This window comes from Petromyzon marinus, chromosome 37 (assembly GCF_048934315.1).
Source record: "Petromyzon marinus isolate PM22_M1 ecotype Great Lakes invasive population chromosome 37, UKy_Petmar_22M1.pri1.0, whole genome shotgun sequence".
Lineage (NCBI taxonomy): Eukaryota > Metazoa > Chordata > Hyperoartia > Petromyzontiformes > Petromyzontidae > Petromyzon > Petromyzon marinus.
In genome coordinates this window covers 22462406-22474152 of record NC_133703.1, presented here as the reverse complement: position 1 = coordinate 22474152, position 11747 = coordinate 22462406, and the positions used below count along the sequence as shown (strand labels likewise).

General features: G+C 50.2%; 1 protein-coding gene across 3 annotated transcripts in view; it reads right to left on the bottom strand.

Moving 5' to 3' along the window:
- Window positions 1-906: 906 nt before the first annotated feature.
- ABCA3 (ATP binding cassette subfamily A member 3) overlaps window positions 907-11747 on the bottom strand; it is a 56484-nt gene continuing 45643 nt past the window's right edge. For 2 of the 3 annotated variants that reach the window (XM_076072143.1, XM_076072144.1), the window contains exons 28-31: window positions 10437-10607; window positions 8904-9088; window positions 7144-7217; window positions 907-6320 (exon numbers count right to left, since the gene is read on the bottom strand). In XM_076072143.1, coding sequence (XP_075928258.1) covers window positions 6189-6320; window positions 7144-7217; window positions 8904-9088; window positions 10437-10607 — 562 coding nt within the window. In that variant the 3' untranslated portion in view covers window positions 907-6188. Of the gene's footprint in view, window positions 6321-7143; window positions 7218-8903; window positions 9089-10436; window positions 10608-11747 lie in introns of those variants that run through there. The other variant, XM_076072145.1, reaches the window with a different exon arrangement.

Below are 11747 nucleotides of genomic sequence, written 5' to 3'. Positions count from 1 at the left end.
GCAATCTGTAACAATAACGTGACATCTTTATGCAGCCACAACTCAAGATGCTGTGCGAAAGATTGGGACGCACCGCACAGGCTAAATGGGTGGATGTGTGTGTACACATAACCATAGCGTGTGCCTACCAAGAGACTCCATTCAAAGGCAGAGAAGAGGAAATAGATTGAGCCTGGTCTTGAAGTCCATGGCACAGAGGTCCGATTGGTACAGATAAGAGTTGGGGATTGGAGTCTCCTTCATGTGGTTGCTGTTGATGGACAGCCAATGCCGGATTATGTATCCTTCCGGTTCAGTGATTCTGCACTTGCTCTATTACTATAGTACTATACCGCCTTCAACTTTTAAGAACGACTGGGTGTTTAAGGTTAGCGATTTGTCGTATTATTTGGCTGTATAGTAAATAAAAAAATACAATTACTTCATTGTGCAAGTTAAAAATTTGTTTTAATATTTTTTTTAATTAAGGACCTCTTTATAACATATGCTAAAGGTCCCGCACTCGCTTCACCCGGCACCGTGTACACAGCGAGAACTATCACGTTGCAATGCGGCGGTTGAGCCACGTAATTGTGCGAGAAGTGGCAGAGTGTATCGCAGTGATGCCTCCCTTCGCATCTGTGAATCGGGCATTGAGTCGCTATATGTTCAATGTTGTGTTCTGGGTGACCACAGTTGCACACTGACTGGGAGAGCTATCGTTCCATCTCTGCGGATTCGCATTGCAGCCCTTGAACTTCGCGGACGATCGAAGCCAAAGTATCTTCTGCATCGAGTATTGGCGTACAAACGAATTACTTAGAGTGTACATATCACTTTTTGTACAGTATATCAACATTTATACCGTCTCCGACTCTCGCTATGTTTTTTTCATTTTAGCATAATGGAGACCATAACACGACTGTATATTTTAAAAGGTCCTTTATAAATTATTCTTGTTACAAGACTATAAATAATGGTTTTAAACAAGTTAAACAACAAAGCAGAACCGCACACGTGCATTGTTATCAACCCAGATTTTTTTAAGTCCATTATCAATCAAGGACAATCATACATTGAAACAAGAACCGTTTGAAACTTATTTTTGCAAATAAGAAACAGAAAAATTGCCAAACAACGAGAAGCATATCAATCACACAACCGAAATCGAATACAAAACAAACATGTGACTAGAAAATGGAATGCCATATTCGGGGTAAAGACGGGCAGATTGGGTTAAGCCTCTTGAGAGAGCACGAACCTGCCCATCATTCATTCAAAACAACACCGAATGGAAAATCAATCATCACGCACATTCAGCGAAGGGCCGTTGCGCCAAACGTGTGACCTCTTGCGACAGCATTCGCAACAACAAAAAACCGCTCTCGCTGCCGCGTGCACCGATGTCTCGATTGATTTGTTTGACCCACGGATCATGAGGGGGCTACCACGTGGGCGGTGCCATTCCTTCTGAGGGTCGCGGTTCGCTCCGATACGTCGTCCGAACGTCGATCGCCAACTGAAGTGAGCGCAGTTTCGCTGCGGGAGTTTACGCATCGAGACGGGACGACGTGTCCACACAGCGACAGATGGTCTCCCTTCGAACTGACTGAACGGCCGAGTCTGTTAAAATGCCCATTGAATGGTATCAGCCTCTCTTATTAATATTCCGTGCTGGACACACACAGCTGGCAGGACGGATCTGGAACAAAATTAATTATTTCGGCTATCACAGCAGGGCGACTCCATCTGCTGACGGTCACTCTCACTCTGTCCCACCCACAGTCTCTCCCCACCGAGCGTGGAGAAAAAGAAATGGGCACTGCTATAGGATGGCGTCTCATTCATCTCACCAAATCAATGGGCCAGACTCTAAAGGGATCGGGACATGCCAAGCAAACAGGTCTGCCATGTCCGCTCATTGGTCACGATAAAACATTATTCAATAGAGACTTTAGTGGAAAAAACATTTCAACAAAATCTTGCCACACGCTAACCACCCAGATTAAAAACAAATCACAATTTCAGGCTAAGTAAGCTACTACAAACCAACAAGGTAGATATGTCTGCATATGTACAATCATTTTCGTTAAATGCTAAATCCCTTTTCATTGCAAGACATTCCACAGCACCAAGTAAAAAAACCTACCAAACGCAAGCCTCACCTCACCCGAGAGGGCTCAACTCAAATGGTTATGCATTGAAAATCCTTGGCAGGAAAGACGTTTTATTTTATTCCCAAATCGTTGGACTTAAAACAGGCGACCGAGTGAGGAGCCGGCGGGTTTGTGACGCGTCGTGTGGAGCTCAGACTTCGGAGTTTTAGGGGGCCGCTCCCCCCCCCCAAATGTCCTGCTTTATAACGGCTTAAATGCAATACTGTATCCATGTCATACATCCTATAGGCAATTTGATATCATTATAGCCAAAGCACCGCCGTGTATTCCCCACCAAATAATGTGACACATTTTAAATTAGTTTTGTTAAACTTGTTCTGTTTAAATAACCACACTGAATGACAACAATGGAGTGTTTGGCACCGGGCATAGGTGATGATGATGATGATGAAAAAAAGGTAAGAAATTGAAGATACAAAGAGGACCCCCCCCAACCGCCTCCCTAAACTATAACAGCCCTCGGGCCGCTCCCCCCCCCATCAAACTTAATCTGGCCCTGCCGGCCAACGGCCGTGGTCTGAGCTCGCGAGTTCCACGGAAAGCGCGAAGACCGGCTCCTCTCTCGGGCGCGTTGGGCGAACTCTGCGAGTGACAGCCACCAACACGGAACGCCATTGGCTCCACACACATTTGGCCCAGATGCACAATCGAGACTCTTTTTAGTTTCGTTTGTCTGCACAGTGGTCCCGACGGCGATGCTTTCAAGTAATCGCACGCAACTCGCCACTTGCACGCGCATGGGATCGACGCAAGGCGGACGCGGTCATTTTAACGTCGCAAAATCAGCTTCACGTGTCAGCAAGCCGGGGGGGGGGGGGGGACACGTCTGGAACTTTAAGCACGGCCTCACGCAGGCCTGTATTAGACGTGTACAGTATTTGGATGTTCACAGGTATCTTTCCCCCCCACCCCAAAGATCAACTTGCTCATCTAAGCTGGACGTATCCAAACTCTCGTCGTCACTCGTGCAATGGCCCACATTTCAACTTCACCAATCTTCCGCAATTGTGTGAAATTTAGTTTTTTTAAAGATATTGCGTAAACAGTATTTGATTTTAAGAAAAAAAACAGCACCACGGCTGGAAACGAGAATTATAATTTGGGAAGCCTGGTCTAAAAGGAACTGGCAGACATGAGGCCCACATCGGCTTAATTAAATCAAATAGTTCTACGCTCCAATATAGACGTATAAAAGTACATATGCCTTAAAATAGAAGTGGTGATGGCGTCACCATTGCACAACATCAACTACGAGCGCCCTCAACCTGCCCGCCGCGTGCGGCCGATGCGGTGGGTCAAACAACCCCACCGCCGCTCCTCCTGAGCCGGTCTGGCTCGGCACGGCGCCGGATACGGCTCGGTCGCGCAGCGGGGAAAGTGGAGGATCTCCCACGAGACTGCGGGCTTCTCTCAAGCGTCACATCTGCAGAGTGGCTTTCGGCTTAAAAAAAGGGATTTGAAACGGATGACAGCGCCCCGAGGACTCGACGTGCCACCTGCTGCACTCGTGCGGACGCACTGCCCAACTGCGCTCGGCGCTCGGGGCACGGATCGGCAGACAAAATCAATGGGATGCGGCCAGAATTGAGCATCACCCCTGAATTACACCGCAGACGCACATCGACCTTCAAAGTGTCATTCTAAGGAATTTATCAAACGCTTTAACTTGCATTTGTGCGCACGGTTGATATCAGACGTATTTACTTATTGAAGCTCTCTAATTACAGTATCGATAAACATATGTGCTGTTCTCAAATTCTCTTTTGAAAAACAATACGGTATATTTTCTATTTGCATTGAGTGCTTGATTTTGGTATTTTAAAAAAAAAAACGTGCCAAATTATCCTAATAGTGGTCCACAAGCTCAACCTATGACAAAAGCCGCCATATATAAAATGGAAAAAGTAACGATATTTTATATCAACGAGCACCGAAATAACCTAAAGCCCCCAAGGCTGAATAATATCGTCCCATTTGCACGGCACACAGTTGTATTTACACAGAACCTGATAGCTCCCTTTGAGATCATCAGCACACCCACACCAGTGTATACTCAACACAAAAACCTCACAATCGCCAAATCGAAGCCGTGTCTTGTTGAGGCTCAATGTGGGCGGAGAATGCGAGGAAATGAAAAAGTTCGGTTTGAGCGACCTCTTGACTGCGCGGCCACAAGACGGGTCACGCACCAATACGGACTCTCGTGCCCGAGCTCAGCAGGACAATTCCCAAGACGGCGAGTTGCGCATAGAAGCCGTGCGGAGGCGCGCCCGCTCTACGGGAATGACAGAGACCCAGGGACTTGGGTGGCGAGGGCTGTGCACCCACAACACCGTCCACGAATGTGAGCAAAAGTCAAGAGCTGGGGGTTGAAAGGCCGTGCGAGACTCTTGATGTTGGAAGCCGAGCCTCCAATCATGGATAACAGAAAAATAATGTGCACACAGACAAGGATCTGCTTTACCCCGTGTAAAGATGACATTTTGGTCAATCAGATTGCGGGGCCTTATGGATCAATCTTTTCCAACAGCATGCGGTAGCAGACCGATTTCGACTTTCTGCCTCTCGTCAGCAGGGTGCAGCCCGTTAAACGAATGCCGCCGGGTTTCCTGACGCTTCCGTTCACATGCAGGAGACGTCACAGCGCCATCGGCATGCGAACGGACGCTGGTCCACTAAACCCGGCACTCGCACAAAATGGGAATCCGTTACCCCGATTCCATCTTTAATCGGAGGTGGGCTCGAAATCCAACTGCTCAGAGAGAGCCCGATGTGTGTTGTAGCAGCCGTGCTATGCGGTCAACTCAGCGATATTACGGTGGGCTCTCGTACGCAATGCCGAGAGGTGACGTCCAAACCCAACGGCTCCAACGTCACCACAACTCCTCGGGACGACGTGGGGGGCTGGCTTGGAAGCAAGCGGATTGTAAAACTGGCGATGTTTAAAAGCACACGTGGAGAGGTGAGAGTGAGTGAGCTATAAACGATCGCATGCGAGAAAATTCCAAAAGTGCAGCTTTCATTATAAATGTGTTCCCAACCTGTGTGCTGAAAGCAGAACGCTTATCATGCTGAGAGACAGCCGTAAAACCGAGGTCATTCGTGATGTGTGCACGTATATATAACGCAACCCTTTTGACGGGAGTTGGTTCGGATGTATGCGCATTCCTTCAAAACCTGAACGTGTAAGCAAGACAGTAATGAGTACTGTAGCTAAAATTGCTTTATCTATCATCGATTTTTCTTAAGTAACTGTGTGCAAAATATACCTTATAGAAGACATCTGTTCATGTAACATCAAACGTATATATATCAGTATATTGAAACAAAAAACTGAAATTTACAGTATGACGACCATATGAGAAAAACTAACTGAAATTTTCATATCTGAGATCTGCAACATAATTACCGACGAACGTAACTTCACGTCCACCCTGCCAGCGATGGCTGAATTCACGCTTGCACGCGTCAAGTGTCGACAAGAGCGTGAGAAATCAACGATGCGTTCACCGGCGTCTGCAAGGGAAAACAATGTACAGCTCATATCGCAAAAGCTCAGGCACTTCTACTGTAGAAAGTACAAGTGGCATGCAGGAGTAGGCCGTGATGCGCAGGGGCTCGCACGCGCCCGATGCGGGCCTGCATGCTTCTCACGCGAAGTGAAATTCATTTTCATTTTAAAAGAACGGGGCCGCGTCCGCCGTCGGCGGACAGGATACGCGGACACCGAGACGGAAACACTCTTTGTCGAGCGGAGGTCATCGTGCAGTGCAAACAACGCGACAGCCATCATCGCGCGTGAATGGACGGAGAGTTGCGGCGACGGCGATTCCAGTCGGTTGACGGGCGCGGCCGCGTTGCCCTGATGGCTGGGGACGGCGCTTAAACCTGGGTTCACGGGCGTTGCTCACAACGCAGCCTGTCGCCCATCGCGAGCGAGCGAGCGCCCTCGCGAAAAACAAGCCCAGCCCCTCCGGACGAGGATTTTCAGACGCTGTTTCCCGGGCTGCGGTGATGCGGGGGAGGAGGAGGTCACTCGGGGCGCTCCTCCGTGTGCCGCTGGAAGCGAGCGAAGCCCAGGAAGACCTGCTCCAGGGAGATCTGGCTGATGGAGTAGTCGTCGAGGCAGTAGTCTCGCTTGGCCTTCTCCAGCATCCCGAACACCTGGCGGGGTGCACGTACCGGGGGATGAGCGGGATGAATCCACCAAAAAAAGATTTTCATTTTACCAGGTAAGGCCCAACTTAGCTTTCTTGCTCTTTTCGAGAAGCAGTGGGGTCCTGTTCTGGCGCTATGGCTTGGAAGTGGCTGCTGCTGTCGCTTCCACTACCCGAGATACCACAATTCCTGATACCCGCAGGTTATATAATAGCAACAGTAATACAGGGTGCTTAAAAATGTTGTTAACACTTCTGGAGAATTTGCCACAATATCACAAGAAATGTGCTGCTGCCTCCAGGCTCTGGAGAGCACCTTGACAAGATTCCAGGCACGTGTTGACAATGATGGCGAGCAAGTGGAGACTCGTTGACTTTTTGAAGCTATTAACAATACATTTGTTATCATGTTAGAGTGTATTATCCATTAATTTTCCATTAAAAACGATAGTGCCATATAAGTGTTAAAACATTTTTGAAGCACCCTGTATTACGACATTGCCTTGTGATTACAGGATCACAACATTTGTGGATTGCCTATTTGCAAGCATACAGTGCAAACTATTATTTAAATTAATGAAATAATGTACAGCCTCTTGGTCAAAATCCACTGTTGGATGAAGACTTCCCCGTGCCATGTCGGTTCTTTGCCGTGCATCACCGCCCTTGGTAACTACAGGATGGCGACAGCGGTGGGTTGGAAAGCTGCCACTTGCCACTCAAAAGTCAGCCGTGGCTGGGATCGGTTTGCGAGGGTTGACAGCTCAGAGGAGCGATCGCGACGCGCGTGCTGGTGGCCGTGTTTTTCTGGACGATTGCCGAGTGAGTACCTGGGCCCAGCTCATGTTCATGTCGGTCAGGTGGTAGTGAACCAAGCCCTGGTGCTGGTCCTTTAGGATGCTGCCTGCAATCGGAAGGAACGACCCCCACAACAGACGTAACATAAAATCAAGAACACAGAAGCGTTGTTTCTGCCAGTGTCATGTTGCGTGACACTTGATATCTGCACTGGAAAGATCAGTTTACATTCCTGCCAAACCCGTATCAGTGCCTACCATATTACAGACCAATTCAAACCTCATTAGTCATCCCGTGCCCTTAGAAATCTCAACGTTCATCCTAAAAAGTCCGATCACAAGGGAGAAACACAAACAAAGACAAAATAAAATTGCCCTAATGAAAGAGCTGTACGCTGTATGGACCTGAAAACTTTATTTCCCTGTACAAGAATACTGGGTAAAACCGTATGGGTTGACAGGAATGCATTCAACCGTTGCACTGTGTACTCTGTAACCTGACACTTGGGTCAGCTGCATCTCGCGAGAGAAAATCGAGATGAGACTTTCGGGGTAATTTAATTTTTGTACGAATGGCAATGCCAGTTGTACCTCACAGTCCAACTCGATACGCACAAATCCATCACGTGTTGCAATTACATGGACATCGAGTCAATGCAATGTCCTTAAGACAGACATAAAACTGTATCTTGTATATAAATAATTATTATTTACAGGCCTTTGTCAATCAACTGCTGGATGAAGGCACCTCCATGCAGTGCTGTGTCATCATGGGGCTTGTTTGACCATACTTCACCATGCTGGTTAATTCCTTCGCCCTTTCTCTCCGCTCCGAAGTGGTGCCACGCGACCCAAAACATCAGCCGATGTTTTATCTCTGTGTTAAGGCATTTTATCTCTCTGTGTTTTATCTCTGTGTTAAGGCATTTTATCTCTCTGTGGTTTATCTCTGTGTTAAGGCATTTTATCTCTCTGTGTTTTATCTCTGTGTTAAGGCATTTTATCTCTCTGTGGTTTATCTCTGTGTTAAGGCATTTTATCTCTCTGTGTTTTATCTCTGTGTTAAGGCATTTTATCTCTCTGTGTTTTATCTCTGTGTTAAGGCATTTTATCTCTCTGTGTTTTATCTCTGTGTTAAGGCATTTTATATCTCTGTGTTTTATCTCTGTGTTAAGGCATTTTATCTCTCTGTGTTTTATCTCTGTGTTAAGGCATTATATCTCTCTGTGTTAAGGCATTTTATCTCTCTGTGTTTTATCTCTGTGTTAAGGCATTTTATCTCTCTGTGTTTTATCTCTGTGTTAAGGCATTTTATCTCTCTGTGTTTTATCTCTGTGTTAAGGCATTTTATCTCTCTGTGTTTTATCTCTGTGTTAAAGCATTTTATCTCTGTGCCAAGGCAATGCTCCCCCGATGAGTGTTTTTCCGATTGACTTTTTGTTGACACATCGAGTTTCTCCCGACTTCCCCGGCGGCACTCTGCTGGTGCGGAGGAACCTCCGTTGGGCTGTCCGGCGACCACCCCCCCCCCCCCCCCCGTACGTTCGTGCCTCGCCGTCGTGTCGACTCGACCCGTGTCCTGGTCCCTCTGCCATTCGTCTCTCGCGTCCCGATCAGTCCCCTCCAAATCTCTCCCCCCCCCCTCCCCCTTATTTTTTCGCCAAGTTGTACCTGCTTGCTTTAACGTACAATACTTTCCGCGCGTTCGTTTGTAAGGTCTGCCGCAACGCGCCCGCGGCATTTAAATCGATCGGTCGAAAGAGACGCGAACCGTGAAGCCGGCGTTCCGTTACCGGGGAAGGTGGTCTCGACAAAGTGCTTGAAGGGCTGCGTGTCGGCCTGCTCGGCGCGAATGCGCGCCAGAAGCGTATAGCCGCTGCCGTAGCGCGACTTGAGGTGCTGCTGGCTGCCCAGGCAGCGGAACTGCCCGTTCACCATGATGGCGATGCGCGTGCACAGCGCCTCACACTCCTCCATGCTGGGGAGCGCACGTGGCCGGGAGACGGGGGAGCGGACAGCGTTTGAACGGGGGGGGGGGGGGGGGGACGCTCGAAACTAATGTTGACAATTCCACATTCCTCTGGTGGGGACCGATCACTGTACACCACATCACATTCCTTATATATACTCAAAGGTGGCATCTTTGATGTTTTTATCAATCTCTAGTATTCTTGGGTGTACACTGTACAGAAATCCCATGGGCTAGAACAGAACTTGGTTCCACGATAGGCAGTAAACATTTAGGTGAAACCAGTTTGTGCATATGGCTAATACAAGTGAATTGTGTTGTTGCATAATTCACTTTTACTGGAGATTTAGTGATTTGGTAAAACCAACAAATTACGTCTCAAATGCTTAAAACACACCCCACAAGGCACATGGAGCAAGTGCAAATTTAATCTAAAAATAACTCTTTTTACCAAGTAAGGCCTACTGAGCTATGTGGCTCTTTTTCAGAAGCAACCTGGCCACAAAATGACAGCTCAACGAAGTGGCTTATCACGTGGCAATGTATAGCAGCCAAATGCCCTAAACGCGTGGTGATGTTGATTCTAAATGTGGAGGGAATAAACGAAGTACCCGGAGAAAAATCCACGCAACCACGGGGAGAGAGACACGCAAACTCCAAATATTCAACAGGCGTCAGGGTCGGGATCGAACCCACGACCTCCTGCATGCCAAGCGAGGTAGTTAACATCTCCTAGCCACCGTGGCACTCACAACGCTGCACGTGCAAGATACTGGGCGCACGATGGTGCCACCATTTAAACTATAGGTAATGTGTTCTCCAGATAAACAAGGTGCTGCGGAAAGTAAAAAGCACCCCAAACTTTTGCCCGGTGTCAATCAAGATACATATAAATCTGATCACACGCACACTCGTAACTTTTTTTTCTAAAAATACAGGGAGAAAAAAGGCCATCTGATACGGCAATAACAATCCAGCAAACATTTACAGGTTTGTCAATCCACTGCTGGATGAAGGCCTTCCCAGAATCAATCACGTGCAGTCGTCAAGAGTAAGGTGTCTGCAGTTAAACATTGAGATGACGTCAAAATGAGAAAGTGGGCATGGCAGATACAATGTAGTAATAATAATAAATCTAATTACTAAAAATTAATCACATTCATGATCATTTGCATGAGCACACACAGATGGGGCCACACGCATAAAGAAACAAAGATCCCCCGTACAGCCTGTAACAGACTGTCGGGGCAGGTGCCGTCGGCGAGCACCTACGAAGGCCGGCACGGCACACGAGGGGGTGGGTGGCCAGCACCACGCCCGGCCGCCTCATGACGCGAACGCACCACGCACCACGCACCTGTGCGAGGTGATGACGAGCGCCCTGCCCTCCTCGCGCACGCGGCTCAGCGCGTCCCACAGCAGCCGCCTCGCCACGGGGTCCATGCCCGTGGAGGGCTCGTCCAGAAACACGACGGGCGGAGAGCCCATGAGCGCCACCGCCGTGCTCAGCTTGCGCTTGGTGCCACCGCTGCGTCGGTGCGGAGGCGCCACCCGGGGCACGCGCCACGGCACGGCGGGAGATCGTCAGGCGTGACGAGGGGGGGAGGGTTGCAGGGCACAGAAGGAAGTGGCAATGCACGAAGGCATAGCTGTGAACCGCTGATCAGCGCCGACCTTATCACAGAACAACTCACGCCGTATTGGTCACCCCGTTGCCGCCGCAGAGCGGCCGCCGTGGCGCGCGAGGCCCACCTGTACGTGCGAGGCCCACCTGTACACGTGAGGCCCACCTGTACACGTGAGGCCCACCTGTACGTGCGAGGCCCACCTGTACACGTGAGGCCCACCTGTACACGTGTGGCCCACCTGTACGTGCGAGGCCCACCTGTACGCGCACGCGAGGCCCACCTGTACGTGCGAGGCCCACCTGTGCACGCGAGGCCCACCTGTGCACGCGAGGCCCACCTGTACACGTGAGGCCCACCTGTACACGTGAGGCCCACCTGTGCACGCGAGGCCCACCTGTGCACGCGAGGCCCACCTGTGCACGCGAGGCCAACCTGTGCACGCGAGGCCCACCTGTACACGTGAGGCCCACCTGTGCACGCGAGGCCCACCTGTGCACGCGAGGCCAACCTGTGCACGCGAGGCCCACCTGTACGTGTGAGGCCCACCTGTACGCGAGGCCCACCTGTGCACGCGAGGCCCACCTGCACGCGAGGCCCACCTGCACGCGAGGCCCACCTGCACGCGCGAGGCCCACCTGCACGCGCGAGGCCCACCTGTACGTGTGGCCCACCTGCACGCGAGGCCCACCTGCACGCGAGGCCCACCTGTACGTGTGGCCCACCTGTACGCGAGGCCCACCTGTACGCGAGGCCCACCTGTACGTGCGAGGCCCACCTGTACGTGTGGCCCACCTGTACGTGCACGCGAGGCCCACCTGTACGTGTGGCCCACCTGTACGTGTGGCCCACCTGTACGTGTGGCCCACCTGTACGTGTGGCCCACCTGTACGTGAGGCCCACCTGTACGTGAGGCCCACCTGTACGTGAGGCCCACCTGTACACGTGAGGCCCACCTGTACGTGAGGCCCACCTGTACGTGAGGCCCACCTGTACGTGTGGCCCACCTGTACGTGAGGCCCACCTGTACGTGAGGCCCACCT